The sequence below is a fragment of the Eleginops maclovinus genome, chromosome 23, assembly GCF_036324505.1.
Source record: "Eleginops maclovinus isolate JMC-PN-2008 ecotype Puerto Natales chromosome 23, JC_Emac_rtc_rv5, whole genome shotgun sequence".
Lineage (NCBI taxonomy): Eukaryota > Metazoa > Chordata > Actinopteri > Perciformes > Eleginopidae > Eleginops > Eleginops maclovinus.
This window is the reverse complement of record NC_086371.1, coordinates 8,136,497-8,157,191: the sequence shown is the minus strand read 5'-3', so window position 1 is coordinate 8,157,191 and position 20,695 is coordinate 8,136,497. Positions and strand designations below refer to the sequence as shown.

General features: G+C 38.7%; 1 protein-coding gene across 1 annotated transcript; it reads right to left on the bottom strand.

Annotated features, from left to right (window-relative positions):
* Window positions 1-12,572: 12,572 nt before the first annotated feature.
* Window positions 12,573-20,424, bottom strand: smyd5 (SMYD family member 5). Its single transcript, XM_063875757.1, has 13 exons — window positions 20,293-20,424; window positions 18,923-19,031; window positions 18,142-18,281; window positions 17,273-17,394; window positions 17,115-17,184; window positions 16,588-16,692; window positions 16,282-16,344; window positions 15,637-15,707; window positions 15,439-15,545; window positions 15,215-15,271; window positions 15,003-15,097; window positions 14,519-14,589; window positions 12,573-14,028 (listed from the first exon to the last, which is right to left on the bottom strand). The coding sequence occupies exons 1-13, from the start codon at window positions 20,383-20,385 to the stop codon at window positions 13,878-13,880; spliced, it is 1,254 nt and encodes a 417-aa protein (XP_063731827.1). The 5' UTR covers window positions 20,386-20,424; the 3' UTR covers window positions 12,573-13,877.
* Between the last annotated feature and the right edge of the window lie 271 nt (window positions 20,425-20,695).

The window sequence follows — 20,695 nt, the reverse complement described above, 5'->3', positions numbered from 1 at the left end:
AGCAGATGCTTGTTCTGACCTGAGTAGGAGTTGTGAGGGTATTTATTTTGAGTTTAAAGTACTCAGAGGCTGATTATTTGATGGTCTCCATATGTGCTCATTAGTTTTCCCTAGTTTAAGCCATATGTAGGATATAGCTTAGCCATTTTGCAGCTTCTGCATCAGGTGGTGATTCACTCTTTTGGCCCAGAGGCAAAGCCATCCTTCAACTCATGCAGTATTCAGCTCTTTAGGTTTTTCACTGGGCCTTGTACTGCTTATACTGGCCTGAGGTTTCCATGAATTTTTCAATGTAGCATGCTCTATGATAAACTCTGTGTTGTGTGCAGCGTATCGCATTACTTCATGAATTAGTGATGAAGGTTATGACAGAGGGATATCTTACATTCAATGTGGTTCAGATTATCGATTCATAGATCACCTCTTTTTCTCTGCTAATCATTCTGGATAAACCCATAAATCAGATGCAGTACCAGTTTTTGCCTCTTATGTTAGGTTTAGGACATGTATGCATGTGTTTTCTCTCATCTAATGCATACATTGGTACACGTTATTGCATTAAACATTGGTTATAGTCTGCTTGTTATTATGTATACATTTTCTGTGTTGTGATATCGTCATTAGATCTATTTTCAATATTTTCAGCCACAGTTTTACATTTAGTTTATTGCATTTGTTTTGCAGTCTCTAGAAGTACTGAGGAACTTTATAGTGGCTTTGTACCTTAAATGAACACATTTCTGAGACCCCAAGGTTAATTTTTTGTCAAGTGTTATTTCACTTAACTGGATAAAAGAAACAATCTTTAATCATGAATCTTTATAGTAATTTAAAAAAGCACTGTTTACTGTACATGCAGGTTATCTTGGGAAAACATCCGAAATACTCTAAACGAATACAAACTGTAAATAAACAACCTGTCAACGAATGCCACAATAGAGGCTGTGTCATGATTTTTACTCTCTCCTCTGTGCTGCTCTTATAAACTGTCATTGTAAAAACTCTCACATAATGCAGAGCGAGCATTATAAATAATAAGGCAATCTACTGTAGGTGTCATCCTTTCCTGCTCTAATAAATGACTGCTCTGGGACTTACTACTAGGCCCAAGATATCAACAAGTTCACTGCAATATAACAGTCTTTACTGTTTACTAAAAGCAAAATAGAAGGTTTAAGAACTTTTTTCTGATTTGTGCACAAACCATAGACTGTATAAAATATAACAACGGGAAGTAGTCCTTGTGCAATCACCCATTGGTTTGGGGATTATGGGTTGAAAGCCTAAACCTTGGCTGTTTTTTGGGACCAGCAATGAGTAGAGTAGGTAAAGCTTAGTTCTACAGAATGCATTTTCTGGTGACCAAAATGATATTTAACTTGCATGAACTTAAAACACACATCGAAACGGTGAAAAAAGATTTAAAAGGAAAACATGTATCACACGAACCGGATAACAATATGGTAGCGACACGTTATTGAAAAGGTAGCACGCCTTTAAGCACACCCTGCTGTATTGTCTATTTTTACAGGACCATTTTAACATTAAAATCATGCTGTATTGAAAAAGACTCAAAACTAGCAATTGACACCATAATCTAGTGTTCTCAATGTCTACTGAGGTATTAAATCTAGTAAGAAGTAGGGTCATTTTCTCATAGACTTCTATACAATAGGACTTCTTTTTGTGACCAGAGGAGCCTGCTGGCCATTAGAAATAATGCAGGTTAAAGGCACTTGCTCTGCCGGGCAAACACCTAACTTTAACCATGAAAATATGCATTTCTAAACATTTGTGCACTGAAGTGTACAGCAGAAATGTGAAAGGATTTAACCAGCTGGGTGTCCATTAAAGTTTAATCATAGTGGCATACTAAGAAGGTCCAACAGCCACGTGCAGGAAAGTCTTGGGTTACACGGCCTCTTCAAGTAATGATGTAATGATTTGTTGCCAGTCTAATTATCGGATCGTGTCAAGTTTGGTAACAGTCACAGTGAGAGCTGCAGAGACAGGGCAGTCCTTAGATTAATGAGAATCCTTCACTCAAATATCTAAATGTGTTAGTCACAAACTCAGTCTCATCCTTCATGGAGAATAAATAGACTAAAAGTGTGAGTCTAGTGAGGTACTGCATCAGCCTATAAAGGCAGGCGCATATTATTTACTATGTATTTTTTACTGTTCAATTCCCAATCGTAGCAACAAACAATAAGGTGAATATTCACCTTTTTAAACACCTTTTTAAATACTTCCACAAAGAACATAGATACCAATTCTAGAAGCCGTTTTCTCAATGAAAGATTTGAGCAAATACATGGTGTGTTTAAACCACTCAAGAGTACCCATGGGGAAAGGATAATGTAGAAATGTTAATATGAAGAATATTATGATAGATGACACTGTGCAGGGAGGATATAAAGAGGATTGGACAGGACATTAAAGCCGTGTGTTTTAATGCCCATGCTAATCCTGTGTTCATTTCTTTATTTAATTTTCTGTCATCCTACCTTAGAGGATTCAAATGCTCAATGGTTTGATACAATGTTAAGCGATTAAGTTCAAGAAAACTTGTTGTTTTTAAACCAGCAAAAGAACAAATGCATAATACTTCCAGGGTTTTTTGCCCTGAGGTGCTTGACAGAAGTGCTGATAAAGTGAAGGGTACAATCAAAGCTGATTGAGATAATTATGTAATAGCATAAGTGATAATCGGCCCTATTATGCTGTTGAGAATTAAAAGGGTTTTGACTGTACTGGGTGAAAATGAATGTTACAATGGGAAATTGCTTTTTTAAATTGTAAAAATGCAGCCAAAATAATCTAAGTTAAAGAACATGTGTGTGTAAAATTAATAATAAGCCTTTTAGCCCAAAGAGTTATTATGTGTGCATTCTGTGTTTATTGGCTTGTTTAATGTTTGATTCATTTAATTTGCTCATTTGCTTTATTAAATCACATGTCGTAATTTGGTTAATGTCCCAGAAAACCACTCTCTATATTTCCCAGTTCGGTGTGTAATTCCCCGGTGATTTGTTCATCTCATTTCCACATTGATGTTTATGACCAAAGGGAAATCAGTTTGAAGTCCCAGTTTTACGGAGAAAACCACAGCATTTGTTTTATGAGATCTATTTCCCTATATGAAACACAAGTATGAAAAGCTTTAAGGGGATGTAAGGGCTATCTTCCCTGTGTAGATTAGTTTTTTTATAAAGGGTCATAACGCTTTGGCATCACAATCTCAAATGAAACCACTCTTATTAAGGATTCACAGCCATCCAAGTGATGTGCATTACTGTGCGGAGTTACCATGCAGAGTTATTCAGGTCCATGGGAAATGTGCCTCCGTGTCCTCTTGGGAGCGCGAGTGAATGGGGAAGATTCAGGATCCGCACGGCTGGAGAGGGATTACATCCCACAGAGTCTCGTGGGGAGAAAGACACAGATGCTGCATTGATCCTGCTGATAAACACTGAATGGCTGGAAGCTTGAGTAAGTGTCAGGTTCCCCAAACGGAAACGCTAAGTCAGCCCAGAATGAAGCTGTGAGCAGTGTATGGAAGACATGCAATCCAGCTAATATGTCAAATTACCAGAACTAATCTGTGCTATTTACCCACAATTTACATAATTCCCCAACTGTGATCTAATTGTTGGAAACATGCACTTAATGAGAGACAGACCTAAATGATTTCCTGTGATGGTTCGCTTGGACACTTATTGTTCATCCAAAGTTTTGGTAAACATTCTGTTAAACTGATTGACAGTATCACATATTTGGGGGAAAAGAAGGTTTCAACAATCAATTAAATTGGCTATAACCTATTTTGTATTAACACAAATGTTTGAATTGACCACAGTGTCGCACGTGATGAACCGACAGAATATTATCACCTGAATCTGCTCGCCGGCTTAAGGAGCTTCATAGTAAGTTTCAAGTTATAGCTGTCTGGTTTAGTTTCATAAAAAATCAGTCTTTATCTTTTATTACTGTCATTTAAATTTACTATGATGAGACAAATTCAGATTTATTTTCTATAAATTCCATAGGTAAGTTATTAGCCAATGTGACTCCTTTGGCGCTCTGTTTTGTTTTGTTTCATGGTTACATTTCAGTGTATGATTTTCCATTGATAAGATTATTTTATATTTTATTTATGTTATTTTTCAGTCTCTATAGTTACATCCTCTCTTGATGAACAACTTAAATGGGACAGTTCAATTAATTGGTAAACAGTCTCACTCTTAACATATTGGAGTTTTTGTCTCTAATACTAGGATCAAATTAAACTCACCATTATATATCCTGATTATTTCAGCCAGGTTAATCAAATCATAAACCATGTTTTTATATCAGCACTTGCCTTGAAGCAGCACTTTCAAAGGAAAAGGAAAGCCGCCTAAAGGACACAGGGAGGGACCTTCACAGTGGTCAGCGATTGGAACAAGACCCCCCTGACCACACAAGAGAAGACCCTTTATACGGACAAGACAGGATGCTGCACAGCAGAGGAAACAAAACGATCTCACCCCTGCTGCTCTCTGATTTGCGCAGCGTGAAATGACTGTCCTGTTTGTATGAACAGGAGTGCTGGCCACCCATCAGGTAGGGACTGTGGAGAGGGGTCCAAGAGGCCCTTGTGAATTAAGGCTACATTCATAGGGACTCTGGGGAGGTCTGCTGATTGCCTGCAGCACTCTTAATTGATTTAGTGCAAGGTCGGAGGCTGAGTGACAGAGGGTAGAGGAAGGAATTTCCTGTTTCTGCATCTATAATTCAGTGGCTTCCTGTGTGTAAGAGCGGCATGTATGAGTGATTGTATGGAACTTATAATATGCCCATTTATTAATTCACATGGAACCAAAATAAATGTCTTCCTACAGTAGTATTCGATAAGAGACTTCAACCTGAATGTGATTGAACTCCACTGATTATTTGAATTTTACTATAATCCACATAATTTAAAATATATTTAAGATATTGATGTTCAATTTGGTCAGTTTTCATTTGATCAGCAATGACTTCTACATAGAAGAATCCTTTATGCATCAAACATCAATCCATTACTTTTAAGTTATTGCTTTTTCACCATTTATGCAATTGGCAGCTTTTTAAGACTGTAAAATGTTTTTCACCAATTTGAACCGTGTCATAAAATGTAGTTTTCTATTTCAACCATGCATCCCCCTTTTCAACATAATTCAACACTTAGGCTTGTTCACTAGTGATCAATGGTTGAAGTCAATCAACATCTATGTTTATACTTTGCCTTAGTTCCCCGTATTTTGACAATATGGATTGATTCAATACTTTTTCGGAAACCATTTAAAAAATGTATTACTTTTAGCGACCTGTTTACACATCTCTGCTTCCTTACACACTACTTTTCAATCACAACATAATGTGTAGATGTTACATCTTTCTATTTTACTACTACACCACCATCATGGTAGAGGCTGAAGTAACCCTAGAGCTACAGTAATGGTTTTCCCAGTTGGGAATCGTTATTTTCAAATTTCCAATATGCTGTCCTGTACATTGCTTTTCTTCATCCACGCTGGTGGGTGGTGCTATGTTTATGTGTGCTGGTCAGTTAACTGGGCCTATGTTGTAAGGTATGCAAGCTGTCCAAACCAGCAGTCTGCCAGCACGCCCCGCTGCACTTCCCCTTTGAAGGTCTGGTGGATTTCCCTCTGGTGTCTCAACACTCTTCAACCAGCCACACAAACAGACTGCCAGCTTCATGAGAGAGGCCTTTGTTTTTCTCCTCTTCCTCTACAATGCTCGAGCCATCCCATTACAATTAAACAAACACCACAGTGTTCGCTAAATCTGTGATTCACTTCTTGTAGTTAGCAGATGAAGATCATGGACTGTCATCTGAGAAGTGGAGCGAGGATATTTTCATTCAAAGCAGTGTATTTGCTTAAAAGTATGTTCCTTATTCCCAAAAGCAATTCATATCTAGCTAAACCCCTTATGCTGTAAAGTGGTCTCTCTTTTACTTAGTACGTGCAACTATTTATTTTTGATGGCACATTGCTTAAGCCGTCAATGACCCTTAACCCTCAATTATTTGAAAGTCTCCATTTTCATAACTTGTGGACTCTGCCATGCTAAAGGAGGAGAGAAAAGTGACTGCGCAGTTTATTTCCTCTCTGAAACAGAGAAGGTGTATTTCGTATCAACATGCACAACTTTAACAGAGAGAAAGACAAAGCATGGATCAGCCCAGAATTTCAAACAGCCCCAAGCAGCCTAAACATCTCTCACTGAACCCCACAAAGCATTGCTCCTCCCTGATAAAAAAGAAACTACTTCCCATCACATTAAAGAGAAACATCTGTCACTTCAGGGTCCCTCATCCCATGTCACACTAAACAGGTTTATGCCAGGAATATGCTAAATGTCTCCCGAGGAACCACGACAGAATTACAGTTTTGGGTATGGGATTTGTTTGGTGGATCCCTACCACAGAGGTTCAGGCCTTAATCACATTTCCAGCTTGTGCTTGGATCCAACTTTCTGTCTTGGTGGATTTTGCACCTTTAAGCTGAATCGTGAAACTTCTTTGGACGGGTTTGGTTTCAGACAGCGGGGGCCTTCAGAGGCACATCCATCTGGAGAACGAGACATTCACTGCGTCATAGAAGCACCTGATGCGTCAGTTCATCGGAGCGGGAGTTGTCTTTGGAGGATTGTTTGTTTAAACTAAAAACTGAGTCGTCAGGGAAATTCTAGGTAGCTTGTGGCATACGGGCGTTCCTGTTGTGTGCTCTAAAGACAGTCCCATTGAAACGCTTTATCTGTTCAATCTGTGAACAGACGTTAGATGTATTAGGAAGTCAGCTCGGAGTAATATTCGTATTGTTTGCTCCAGCCATAACATTGCTTGTTAATTAGCTGATGTCCTGAGGTGATATTGATGTCTGACAATATTTTCTCCCATAACAGTAGCACAAGGCTTAGGATATGCAATAAAGCCAGTTCAATATTTATTAACATTTAGAAACCAACCTACACTGAAGAAAATCAAAGGGTCAACCTTTGCATAGCAATTGTAGTTTTTGTTCAGGTAAAGGTCTTTATTAATCAATTTCAGAAATAAGAAATGTGGATATAATAACAGATGAATGAGGAAACTGTTTACTGGGTTATCTCATCCTGAAAGTATAATGAAAAGGCCTCGTGAAACCAAGGCTTGTATGTGGTCTTTTTATGTGTAATCAATGGAAATTGTGAGGGAACTACACAAAGCATTAGGCATGCCCCCCCACCCCCTTCCCATGCTGGTCAAAGTGTGTCCTGAGGGTAAATGGTGATGATGGGGGGTTTTACTTTCACACGCAGGCCATTTCATTTGGGACCGAGCAGTGAAATTTGCAGATGAGGGATCATTTTCTTCTAAATTCGAGTATGGAGGCCATAAATCTTGAAAGAGGTCACTCTACAGAGACTCCTGCTGCCTGCAGCCATTTTCATCAGGGACTGATTAGAAGACACAATTCTCAGGGGGCCAACAGAACAGCGCCCAATAAAGAGATCAATATGTATGAAACCAAAAGTATTACACTTTCAGTGCAGATTCTGCAGATTTTGCTCATGAACCTCCAACTACAGCTGGATCTACAAATTTAATAAATCAGTAAATGGACTGAAAGAGTTACTATTTATAACTATTATTGTTGTTTTTCAAGGAGAAATGCCAATACTTTGCTTTTTAAATATTATTTCTTTGTGTTTTTTATGCTAGTAAACTGAACGTATTTTGCTTTTGAACCATTTATTATGTCCTCTTTGAATATATGAAAATGTTAAGGTAATTGTCCCGGTTTTCTGACATTTTATGTTGATAATTCAGAGTTTTATTGTACATCCTATAGCAGCATGTACTTCATTTGCTCTTAGAAGTTCAGAGCCTGTTAGCAGCTTTCCTGAGAACCACTTATCCAAACAACTTCACACTCGACACCACGCTTCCCTGGGTCCTGAGGAACACACCCCCCATGTTTGAAATTGATCGGATTACAAATTGTGTTATCACAAAAATACATTTCCCATTTATCTCCAGTTACTCTTTTAATCAGATAGCTAATTAATCAATATTGAAAACAATTATAAGTTAATAATGATTCATTTTTGTTTAACACCTGAAATATATGGGAAATATTTCCATTAAACCTTTTTATTATGCAAAATGGTTCATCAGAATAATTCATACACACGTAACTTACATGTGTCTACTTCTATATGCAACAGAACATTACTTATAAAACTCAATTAAAAATGCTTTTGTATGAAAGATTCCTGTTCTTGGTTCATGAATGTGACCTTTTCCATGGTTAACAGTTCATCAACCAGCTGCTCACAGGGTATGAGAGCAGCCCTTCATATTGAAAAGATTCTTATCTCACAACGCTATCTTTCTAGCATGCATGTTTCTGACTAGCAAGAATACGCTCCACATGATTGGATACAGTTGCTTCATTTGCATCCAGGACTTTGAAATGCCACAGCCAAAAGAAAGCATTAGCCTCATCCTGTAAGGATGTAAAAATGTCCTGCTCGAGATGTGAAAATGTGATAGCGAGAAATATAGTTGAATAGCCAAAGTGTTTCAAATGCCTCATTTGCACTACATGAGTCAGACCATGTTTGGTCTCAGTGGGAATGTCTGGCTTGACCTTAGAGAAAGAATTCATCTAAGCATTCACAGTTGATCACAGTTGAGCTCTTTCACATATAGCACAATGGACTTATTTTAATTGTCCAAGCCACCAACTGGGAGGTTTTGTAAAACAGTAAATGTACGTCCTGGAGGTCTAAAAATCTGTGCTGAGGGAGGGGAGGAAAAGAAAAGAAAAAGCTTTCTTTGCAATAATGGAAAAAACCCACAGCTACTGAGTTGTTCTTGGAAAATGTTCTAAGAAAATATTCGGACACAATGGGGTGTAAGAAAATATCCCTCCACTTGAATGTTGCAATGTTATGTATTGTGGTAGTACATTCAGGATCAGGGGCTCAGATAGCACAAAAAGTATTGCTTTGATTATTTGATGTTACAGGGACTGTTGCACAATGTGGATCCAACTTTTATTTTACATTAAAAAGCATTGTGTTACTCAAATTATACACTGCATGGCTCTGTGTTCTCTACAGAAAATGATACTATTTCAACTTTGCACAGCTTGTGTTTGCAGGAAAAGGCTAGAAAAAGGCTCAAGCTAAGCGGTCGCTTTAATGTTCGAATATACTTCAGTAGGTAAACACATTATCGCTTATCAGATTTTGGTTGTTTATCTTTTGTTGTCTTTTGATGTTTGTTATGAGGCAGTGCATACTGAATGTAACAGTTGTGCTTAATTTTGATGTTTGGTTATCAGAGAATATATTACAGTTCATCCTGACGGTGTAAAACATTTTATGGAACAACATTGAATTGTTGTTGTCAACGAGAATACCATCGGAAAAAATGTTTTCTGTTTGCAGAGGTTCTTGCTTTTTGCTTTGACACTCTCACCAATGAAGCGCCTGATTGTGTCTCTGCAGGAACCAAAAGAGAGAATCTGTTCACAAAAAACACTTCAGTTATCAAAAATAGCAGATTTCTCTTGAGTTCTCCGTCACAAACACGGTGTTGGTGTTACTGTAGACCCTGTTGTTGTATTTGTGATGCTAAAGCCTGTGTTTGGATGATTCACAGCTCAATTCTTCATGTTCCATCCCACTGGCTCCGGACGCACTGCAAGATTTATATGACGCCATAGAGGTCTTAAACATTTTTCCCTGAAGATGAATGTGATGTTATTGGGCAGCCCACAGTGTTTCTGTTCAGTACTGTTGACAATTTGTATCATTTTGATTTTCACAGAGGAAATGATTTCAGCAGAAGTGAACCACCAAAATCTGAAACATTGATCAAAGCCAGCGGGTCACTCAGGAGCCATGTTAGTGTTTGCAAACTGTATTCCTCTCATGTTTATTTTTATGCAGGGTGAGCTAAAGTGCAATAACCTTACTTCAGGTCGGCTAATTACACGTGAAGCAGTCGTTCATCACTGTAGTTCTGGAGTGGCCCTCCAAGGTAGCAATGGTATGCGTTGTGGTAACCAATCTGGACAGAGCTAATGTAGGCTGGGGATTGTTTCCATATGGGGCCTGTTTTCAGTTTGCTTGGCTCTAAAAACCAGCTTTCATTTCATAGTTTACCCACTTGGAGTATGCAATCTGAAAAAGATAGACAACTTTCACACGAGCAGTCATAACAACACAGTTCAACTTTCACCCTGGTGGATAAATCAACAGCAGGTTGCTGGAAATTTGAAAGAGGGACGGAGTAAAGTATGTTAGGATAAAACCATTATTTCTATGACAGTTTAAAATCATTTAAAATATATTAGGTTAAAATGGCAACTGCTTTTTATTCGAGAAAAAACAAGAAACTCTTTAAAGAAAGCTAAGAAACAAGGACATTTAATTGCTCCAAATGATTTGAAATGGAATAGAATTTATGGGAATGGTGTTGCAAACATTGTGATAAAAGTTATTCTAAAGTTTATTTTGCTGAAATAATTCATTAATAAATGCATTAGAGAGTCAGAAAATCAATAATGGTTAATTAAGGAAGTATGAATCAAAAACTAACTGCCCTTAATTTTACTTTCTCTAATGTGAAGATTTGCTATTTTTCTCTCTTATTGAACAACAGATTTTTGGCTGTTTTTTGGAAAATAAAAGACACATCATGCAGTGCTTCAGGAGATTGTTGGAGGTATGTTTGACCAATCCTTGCAATTGTATAGACTCACCAATTAATAGATAAGTACATACAATGATCTGTATTTAGAATTAATGTTGGTTAATGTTAGCTGTCCCATGAAGTCGGCTGTAAGGAGGTCACATTTTGTCCGATATCATCCTTGAGGTATATTCCGCATCCTACTGGGCCTGACGGAAAATCATATTTTATTCAACTGTATAGATTTTTGGAGGAAAACTGCAAGAGCATCTAATGCTGATGGGTCTGCCACACATTTCATAAAGCCTTGTGTAGTCCAGCCTTGAAAAATAATACAAGATTAAAAGTATTATAATGGGAAAATATGGCTTCTTTCATGTCTTTAAATAGTCAAGTATGGTCCCTCCACCATCTGCATAATATGGACATGACGCTAATACGCCTGTTTTAGATCATTGTAGTCTTTGAAATGTATCTGAAGCGTTTCATACTTGTTTTGAGAGTAAAGGACTCTTTCTCTGCATAGTAATTAATGCTTCCAAACTTCCCTTCTCCTTTCCTCAAACACTTTCCTCACTTCCTGCTCCCTGAATCCTTCAAATGAGCCTCTTTCTAGACCACCTCTCTCGGGGTGGACAGTTTGACCTCTGCCCTTTTAGTTCTTTAAACAGGCCGTGCTGCGTGATGGAGAGGCCAAAATCTGCTCCCGCCTGCGCTGCCACACCAAAGTCCACAATCCAAAGTTACAGAGCTCCTGCAGCGATCCTGGCACGGCTTCAGAAGAAAATGCGCCAACAGTGGGGGAGCTTCAACTGGAGGATCTGTCCAGATGTCCAGCCTCCCCGCCATGCAGGGTCCCAGGTGTGAATCCTTTCATGGACATGTGTTGTTTTTTTTTTTTTCATTTATCTTTTGTGCATCCTGGATGAATTAGCATTTGATGCAAGTACAGCTACAACTGGGGATTGGAGTGGAGAAAACTGAGGAGGTCAAAGGAGAAATGTAGACCATAGAAGACTGGAGGCACTGGGAAAGAATAGTGATTGTTATTTGAAGCCGATGTAGTTCAGGGTTTCTTGATGTTCTGATTTTGTATCTTGAAGTCCCTATTATGCTAATTTTCATGTTTGTATTTTGTGCCTTCTTCATGTTTCCATGCTTTAATTTCCCAAAAGCTCTTTATTTTTCTCGTACTGCCTGTGCTGAAGCTCAGTCTGCTCTGATTGTTCAACCGCTCAGAGATTGCCAGCCCCCAGTGTGTTGGAGCGCTAGCCAATTGAAGAGGGAGTGTTACATAGTGATGACACTATGTAACAGAAGTAAACAAAGGAGTCCAATCCAGGCATTTCAGGCATGGGGGGAGTGTGTGGGAGAGAAACTCCCTGTGGGATATAAGCTTTTGCACACCATTAAAATACACAAAATCCTATACAAAACAATACAGATGCACAAAAGCAAAATCTAACTAAAATGTATTGTGTAGGATTATGCTTAAAATTGTATATGTATACTCTTATCAGTACTTAATGTCAGTATGAATAATGTTTGACTGGCAGGCATCAGCAGTAGAATAGCTCATTTAATCCACTGACTAATTAATGATATGAAATAAGAGATGTATATCCACATGTGGCATGCTAAAAGTGCCTTGAGCAAAAGGCAGTCTGGAAAGTAAAAGCCATAAAGAAGCAATGATTAGTTCAAACCCCTTGAGGAAGACAATTTGACTAAGGCTTTGTATTTAATATGCAAAGACTGAACAAATATTTTACCAGTAGTCTTCTGTAGCACAGGCAGGAGGTGTGTGAACCAGATAAATGACTCAACAGACATCCAACTTCAATGGTTTATGCCAGAGTAGTAAAAATGACAACTGCTATGCTCCTGTTATAATATTTAAATCATACTTTTGTAACTTACACATTCCCCTGTACCACTGCACTTAATGCCAATTGAGGAAATTAGGATTAGTCATTCAATATTTCCAATCTTTGTCAATTTACTGAAATTATTGGGATTTGTGATTACAGTCATTGTTGTAATATTGATTCATGTGTGGGCGGCTGCAATCTCACTCATGTGGAACTGCGGTTTGAAATACAGGCCAAACAGTTACTGACAAAGCAATTTCAAGCTCAAGGTCTCCACAATACATTAAGTAAGGTTAAACTTAACCTCATAGATCATTGGATGAAAACCAAACTAAATTTCTCCGGCTGGATGCCTCTCGTATGACAAGACTGTAATTACAATGGAATATAAATAAAAAGCCTCTCCAATATAGTAATGCATAGTCACATAAGGAACTTTTTAAGTGGAGAAAAACACCTGAGAACCGATTGACCTTCGCCTAATCACTTTGCCTTGTTTAAGAGTTGTCAGGGAGAAGAAAGGATGACAGTTTTCTAAGTTTGCTTTAGTGGACCTGAAGGTCAGACACAAGTATTAGGACAGTTTAGTTTTCCCCTGCACTCTAGCACAAAAGATGAACATGGATAAACAACAACAATAAGTGTGAAGATAAAGGTCTGACTTTAACTTGAAGCTGTTCTAGGACTAGGACTTTAATACAATAAAACTCACCCTTAGTGAATGCTACAGACACTAATTAAAAGCCTCTGCAGCATTCATCAGCTCTTCGGAGCTCTTTTGAGTCTTTCAGCCTGTTGTTTTGTTTGTTTTTTTGGCCCAACTACTTAACTGTTTTTGATTGATTCTCAACATCCGCAGGGTTCAGAAAAAAGCTGTTCTACTGTAAGGCACCCTTTCTGGTTAAAGGGTTCAGAAATTGACTGAATTATTGTTAATGAATGTAGTTTTAACAAGGTGCTTGCATGCACATTGGATTAACAAACGCCTACCAGTCAAACTGTTCAACCCATAACCCAGATAGTTGAAAGTGATAGTGTTGTTTTTATTTGACCCCTCAGCAACAACAATAAACCTATCCCTGCCCATATACTGATTTACATCTTTCTGGGGCAGATCGCACAATTGACAAAGTGTTAAATGTGGTGATAATAGCACACATTTGACAGTCGTGGTGAAACACAGATTGTGGTTTGAACTGTTTTTTTTTATTCCTCAGGGCTTCAGACCGGAAAGGGAGCGGCTGAGAATAATATTGGCAAGTCATTCATCAGACATCGGTCATCTCATCTTCTATCTCATCCCCCTCTGTTTCGCCTTCTGCCTCGCCTTCTTCTTCCTCTTCCTCCTCTGATGTCATGTCCAGCTCATCCATCTGGGAGACGCACTTTGGACATGAGCAGACAAACAGGTAGTTCTCCCTGTGAAGAAAAAGGCAGCGCAGGTCACACTGTTGCACCTCTAATAATAGCTGAAATGAATCACACTCTTGGTCGGAAATCTGGTTCTGCACACCGGAGAGAAAAATACATTTTCTGGAGCAGAAGAGCATAGGTTTATTTGTGTAATTATTACTTTTAATAACCGGGTTTGATGTGGGGTGAAGGGATTTATTCACACAACCAACCGAGCATGCAACTGCTCTTTTTCAATGCTGATAATGAACACAGGTTGCTGAAAACACTCAGAGACTAATAAAACAAACTTGCCCTAAATTCAAAGATGGATTGATATCATGATGATTGATGAGGAGCGTAAGCACAAGAGCAGGCATCATATCCCTAGCATCTCTACTTCCAAACTCCCTATTATGCCTGGAAGGGATTTTTTTGTTATTGATCAAGATTGCAAGCCTAACAGTATGACCTCGTTCAAGTGGATCATCTGAGGGATCAAACACGCTTACTTTACCTCAGAGTTTTATGTCTGCTATGGCGGCTTCGGTCCCGCTGACAGCAGTCCAAATAACTGATGCAGATCTCCTAAGGATTGAAGGAAAAAAAAGAGGTGAGCAGAAGTTTTTGATACTTACAATTACTGTTTAGTCCCATCTACAAGCTACAGTATATTTCAGATGGCACAAGAAAAACACTTGTCCCCCGTCATGCAGGAAGTGGCTGCAGCCTTCCATCTTTCACAAAGCACTCCTGTCTTAGCAACTGTTCAAAATGACAGCCTTGCTTTGAAAATAGCAGGACTGCTTTGACATTACTGTGCCACGCAGATGCAAGGCTTCTCAATCTTTGTGACAGCTTGAAAAACCAACTCCAATCCTCAAAGTCTCAGCCTTCTAATACCGTCTGACAGGGGAGCAAACAAAGCTAGAGAGGGATGTTCTGTCTTGTCTATTTCCGGGCCAGAATTTATCACTGCGAACCCAGGCGTGTCAGCTGACCTCTCCTGGGTTGATGTCATTAAGGGCGCTGAGCTGAAGCAGGAAATTGTTATCGGGAAAGGAGGCCTCTGTGTTGGGTATGCAGCTGTGGTTACCTGCAGGGTCAAGGAGGCAAAAAGACAAAGTCATTAAGGCAGTCTCTTGACCAGAGAACAGGCATCTTTGAACTGAAGCGACAGCCACTAAATAACATGTATATCATCTGCACTTACATGAGCTTTGGAGCAGAAAGAGTCCAGAGCCCTCACAGTTTAGAAAGTCTCCCGTTTCTACAGAGAGGAAGAGACAAATGATGCACAGTTGTTGAACTCTGAACACGGGTTACATAATCACAGCAATGGCATTGGGACAACACAGACAACAATAACCACTCTGCTCAATAGAGACACAATTATTTACTCTAAAATAAACTGCAAGACTGAGATAAAACTGTGACCTTTCTCAATGTCCTTGTACATCTGGTCGATAAAAGAGTCCAATTGCTCCTTCTGCTGGGCAGGAAGCGCAACTGCATCGCAGGCATGAACCCACTGACTCAAGGAGCTGAATGGAGAAAAACAAAGAGCACAAAGAAAGAGTATTATTACTGAGCCCAGGATGTAAAAACTGAAGGACATCAGTGATGAGTGTTTACCTGGTGCCAATTCCTTGTCCATTGGTTCCCACAAGAGCGAACAGAGAGCGGAATCCCTCTGGGGTAAACCACTGCAACACAATCATATCTTTACTGATCAATACTGAAGATCCACTCATTTCCTCTGACCCCTTTCATACTAAAGGGAGCAGAGGTCGGGGTCAATTGTAGCATTTTGAGCTTGTAAGATGTGCGTTCACTTTCCAGTTAGATCAGCATATTAATATGACTCTGGAAGTCAATGACATAGCAGCATGACAAGGAAAATCTCAGATGACATTTATTCAATACGAAGTGGATTTATTAAGTAGGGCAAAATGAATGGGACTAAGCATCCAAAATCAAAAGAGCTGTCAGCTCAGTAGTGAACCTCTTTGATTAGCTTCCTTGAGCAACAAGCTAAAGATGTAATGTGCAGCTGCATTATGACACAGAAATAATAAACACAACTTTTAATATTTGATAACTTATTGACTGTTTCTGATATGAACTTTTGCAATATTCTCAGTTGTATGCATTGCACTTGATTTCCTAGTTTTCTATGATGCTTACCATACCTTTTTGCCAACATATAAAACTAAGTGATCAAAATAATTGTATTTTGGTGAAACGTGAAGTGGTTCCATATTAACTGCGCTTTCTTACCCGACTCAGATGGTCATCGTATAGTGCTGCTTTGAAAAAGCTGTGTAACAAGGCCAGCTGCCCCTACAGAAACATGTTAGATAAAAAACATAAATGTTACGTAACAGAAAACATACATCAAAGATGGCCACCGTGGGAGTTAAACTTCTCTCTAGAGGGTGCAACATTTTCACGCTATGCTTATTGAGCCGTAAACAACTGTGATTAGCATAAGAGCATGATATTTTCTTTGAACTGCCAGACTTCATACATTTTGCACTTCAACAAATTCATATTTTAAACAGAAATCACTCTATGGTCACTTACCCTGAATTTCTCTCCTAGGAGCTTATGGGCGATCTCCTCTTCCTCATTACCTGTCCGACTGCAGAAGTGTGAAAACAGCTTCTGCCAGTGCGCTTTGTCTTTGGCCTGGACAACAAACCAGTACAAACATATCAGAAACATTAAGTTATCAAATAGTTAAATGTGAGTAGTATATCTTGCTTGCACATGCGTAATATTTTCAATGCCCCCTGTCTTATAACAATCAGAACTTAGAAAGTTGGTATGCTGAACTAACAACAAATAGTTGTCTGTATACAGGCTAGGCGAAATTAGCATTCATTTATAATCAGGTTTGTGACAATATTATAAGTCCATGTTCACTCTCGTTTTTGCTCTGTTTTTGTCTCCCCCATCTACTGAGTCTCTTTAGATGCTACATGCTTTGTTGTGTTGTGCTGAGAAGTTACAATACAGCGAGTCTATGTCAGGGAAAAAGTAAATTTCAAGAGAGGTTTGAAACCAATCAAAATATTATGGCTGATAAAAAGACGTTATCAGAGACTTACCTGTTTGACGATTGCTACCATTCTGGCCATCAGCATGATGCTGGAGGTCTCCGGAGGATAATGCATACTCCTGAAGAGAAAACAAATCTCCCGTTTAGATGAAATATATTCTTAACTAGAGAGTTTACGATGAAAATATCTATAAAATGCCCTCTGACCTCCATGCATCTTTGAGCTTGTTGATGGGGTGGTCTGGATCTTCCTGAGAGGGACCCAAACACAGAACCCGATGGTACTGATCTGATGCAGCTTGTCGGCACTCACTGCTACAGTACATCACCTGCAGGGTTAAATATCAATCAGGAACAACCGTAACATTAATGCAATGCATTCATTTTAGGTGACGGGTACAGAAATAAACTAAACTCTGTCGCAATTCTCACACACACACACACACACACACACACACACACACACACACACACACACACACACACACACACACACACACACACACACACACACACACACACACACACACACACACACACACACACACACACACACACACACACACACACACACACACACACACACACGGTTTTTTTTTTTTTTATCAATTAACAGATAGCACTCATTTTAACTGCTTTCTGAAAAGATGATGAATAAATAAAGTAATTTGTATTATCTTGGAACCCAGATCTGAAAATCTTAATTAAGGACACTTTGTTGCAGTCAAAACTTCACTTGTTTCAGATATGTAATACTGTGAAAACAAGAAACCACCATGGATAAACAGTGTTCCCTTTTGGTCTATAAAGAAACAGACAGATTAAGTTACTGATCCGTAATACCAATACTGGCCTCTTAGAATCGATCGGCTAGTCCTGTCACCCACCGTAGACGCAGTGGAAGTTCCTCCATGACCACAGCGGTCTTAAAATCAATATGGTTTATATTGATGTGAACACTTTTTGAGGGCATATTTCTTCAGTGAGCAACAAATGACAACTTCCACAGAAAAAGATGGAGGCTCGTCATCAACGTCTGTGAAATCCATACAACCACACCTCCTGTTTGGACTCACCTGGCACTGAGGGCAGGCTTGGTGCTTCTCCGGTCGAACCCGGCAGAGCTCAGGGTTAGGAAGGCTGAGTCCTGGGATGCCGCTGAGTCTCCTCGCATTCTCCTCTGCAGTCTCCAGAGCACGTAAGCAGTACTCACAGGCTAAAAAAGAATAGCGGATTAGCAGAGAGAAATAAACATTACTGCAGACCCTGTTAGTTCAAGATATAAGATGTATTCTAGATGAATAACCTCCTAAAAGTATCCAGCATTCGTCAAGTCTGATAAAACATTCATGCTTTTGTCATCCCTGTGTGGACTATCAACTATATGTTGTTATATATTATTAATGCAACATCAGTTTCAGTGCTCCTTATTTGTGCAAGATGTAGTTAAAAATTCCATGACCTATTTTTGAAGGCCAACCACAAAGCTAGCATTGCACTGGTTCCCTCGACAAAAAGCCCCATGAGATTTTACCGATGGATTTTCGATATTGCAGACAAAACAAATGGCAAGTATTGAACAAATGTTTGTGAACACCACTTATTTATTTATTAGAGATTGTATGATTAATGTTGTGCTCCTAATTTCTAAAACAGATGAAAATATATTGTTTTAATTCATTTTGCATATGCTTCTTGAATATTTCAGTGCTTGCTCTTATGTTTTCCATGGCTCTACTAGGTTTTTTGTCATGCACCAAAGAAATTCCTTGTATTCCTGTGAATTAAAATGTGCAAACAATACTTTGTCATTTCACTGAACTGCTGTGCGTTTTTTAAATACAGCCCAGATCTCACCTCTATATTTGTACAAAGAATTCCACAGGAACTGGGCAGAGACCAGAGGCCGCTCCAGAAAAATGGTATCACCCTTCTTGATGCTCTTTTTGGCGAAGAGACCCTTGCCCTGAAAGATGAGACAAAATGTTACTGTTGTGCGATGTCCACCAGTGTTTGAAAACACAGCAGCATCTCGTTCGTTTTAACCCCGCCTACAGCAGCAGCACTTCGCTTCACAAATAGGAGCTGAAAGAGGGAAAACTTTCTCTCAATTTCTCATGTTTTTATATCTTCATCTTTCAATCCATAACCACAAAAAAAATTGTATTTGCATATTATCAAACATATTCCTGCAACCCTGCTAAAGATAAGCTGGCAAACATCATTGATACATGGATTTCAATAGACTGATTGATAGTCACCTGCTTTATTTTGATGCCAATGACAAAAACGTGTCTTTCTAACCCTCCAACCAAAACCTAATATTTACACTGAAGTTAAATCTAAATGTCATTATTTTGGATTCAACTTACTTTGTTAAATCTACTAACTCTAATTAATCACGTTTTGATAGAATGAAGAGAATAAGCAATATTTATGAACGTTTTGGTCTAGTTTGTGTTGGATTTGACACAATCAAGCAGTGGTAAACCCATTGCTATATAATGCTACTTTATACGTTTTACCTCCAGACATATTCAACACTTTTAGTTACTATTTTACATATAAAAACACATATAGCTTATGTGATATGATGCAGTACTTTACTATTAAGACTCTAAGATTGGCACATCGACAAACTACAATAGGAAAATGTTAATACAAGTGTTTGTTATTGATAAAAACAGGACAATATAAACATGTTAACATAATACAGTAAAAAAAAAAAAGCCAGTAAATTATTCTGTACTTTATATCATTCGGAAATGGACCATTGTGCAGTATGAGTACTTTTTGTACTTTCACTTGTAATGTATTATTTCAGGACCACAGTATTTGTACTTTTACTCAAGTAAAATAACTTAGGACTTTCCTCCAACAATGCAACTTAGTTCCTTGCTCTATATATCACACCATATTAACTATAATGGTGTAAAGCGGTGGAAGTACTCCCATTTCACAGTTACTGGTTAAAACGAACACCCTTAACGTACAGATCACCAACTAACTGCTAGTTTTAGAAACTTAAAGAGCTCTTATACTCGGAAAACGTTTTATAAACTACATTTGTTCCTTCAGTTCTGTCTGAGCCCTGCAGTCTCTGCTCTGCCGGGCTGGGATGCTCACTGTCAGCCGACATGCGTCCACCACACCTCAGCCGCAAGAGCCGATTCAAACTCCGGATCCCTCTAAATCTTTTTAATCTGACAAACTCTGCACCGCCTTACCTTGATATTGTCTATAAATCTCACATCCACGCAGGCAGAGACTTTGCCGGGGTCCACGCAGAAGGAAAACATGTCATCATGGGGAGCAGCCATGTTGCTGACGACCTTTCCCCTCTCACCCCTGACACTGAGCAGTTATCTCCGCACGAAGCAGCAGTGGCCTCTGGTGGTCAACATGTGAACTGCAGGTCAGTCACTGCTCAACACTAGGGGACTTATTGTTTTATTGAAGGTGAATAGAAAATAAGTATAAGGACAATTATTTTTGTTATTATTAAATATTAACACATTTCATTTATAGTGCAATTTTAAAAGGTGTATATAAAGACACTATATGTGCAGGTTAAACTACATTAAAACATAAAAACAATTGAATTTCCCTAAAGTGATAAAATAAGGTTTA

Excerpts from the sequence above, each read along its gene's own strand:
- smyd5 (XM_063875757.1), bottom strand. The coding sequence starts at position 20,385 with ATGGCTGCTCCCCATGATGACATGTTTTCCTTCTGCGTGGACCCCGGC. Across the intron at positions 15,272-15,438 it reads GTACAAGGACATTGAGAAAG|AAACGGGAGACTTTCTAAAC; the intron begins GTCACAGTTTTA and ends TCCTCTCTGTAG. Across the intron at positions 15,098-15,214 it reads CTTTCTGCTCCAAAGCTCAT|GTAACCACAGCTGCATACCC; the intron begins GTAAGTGCAGAT and ends TTGACCCTGCAG.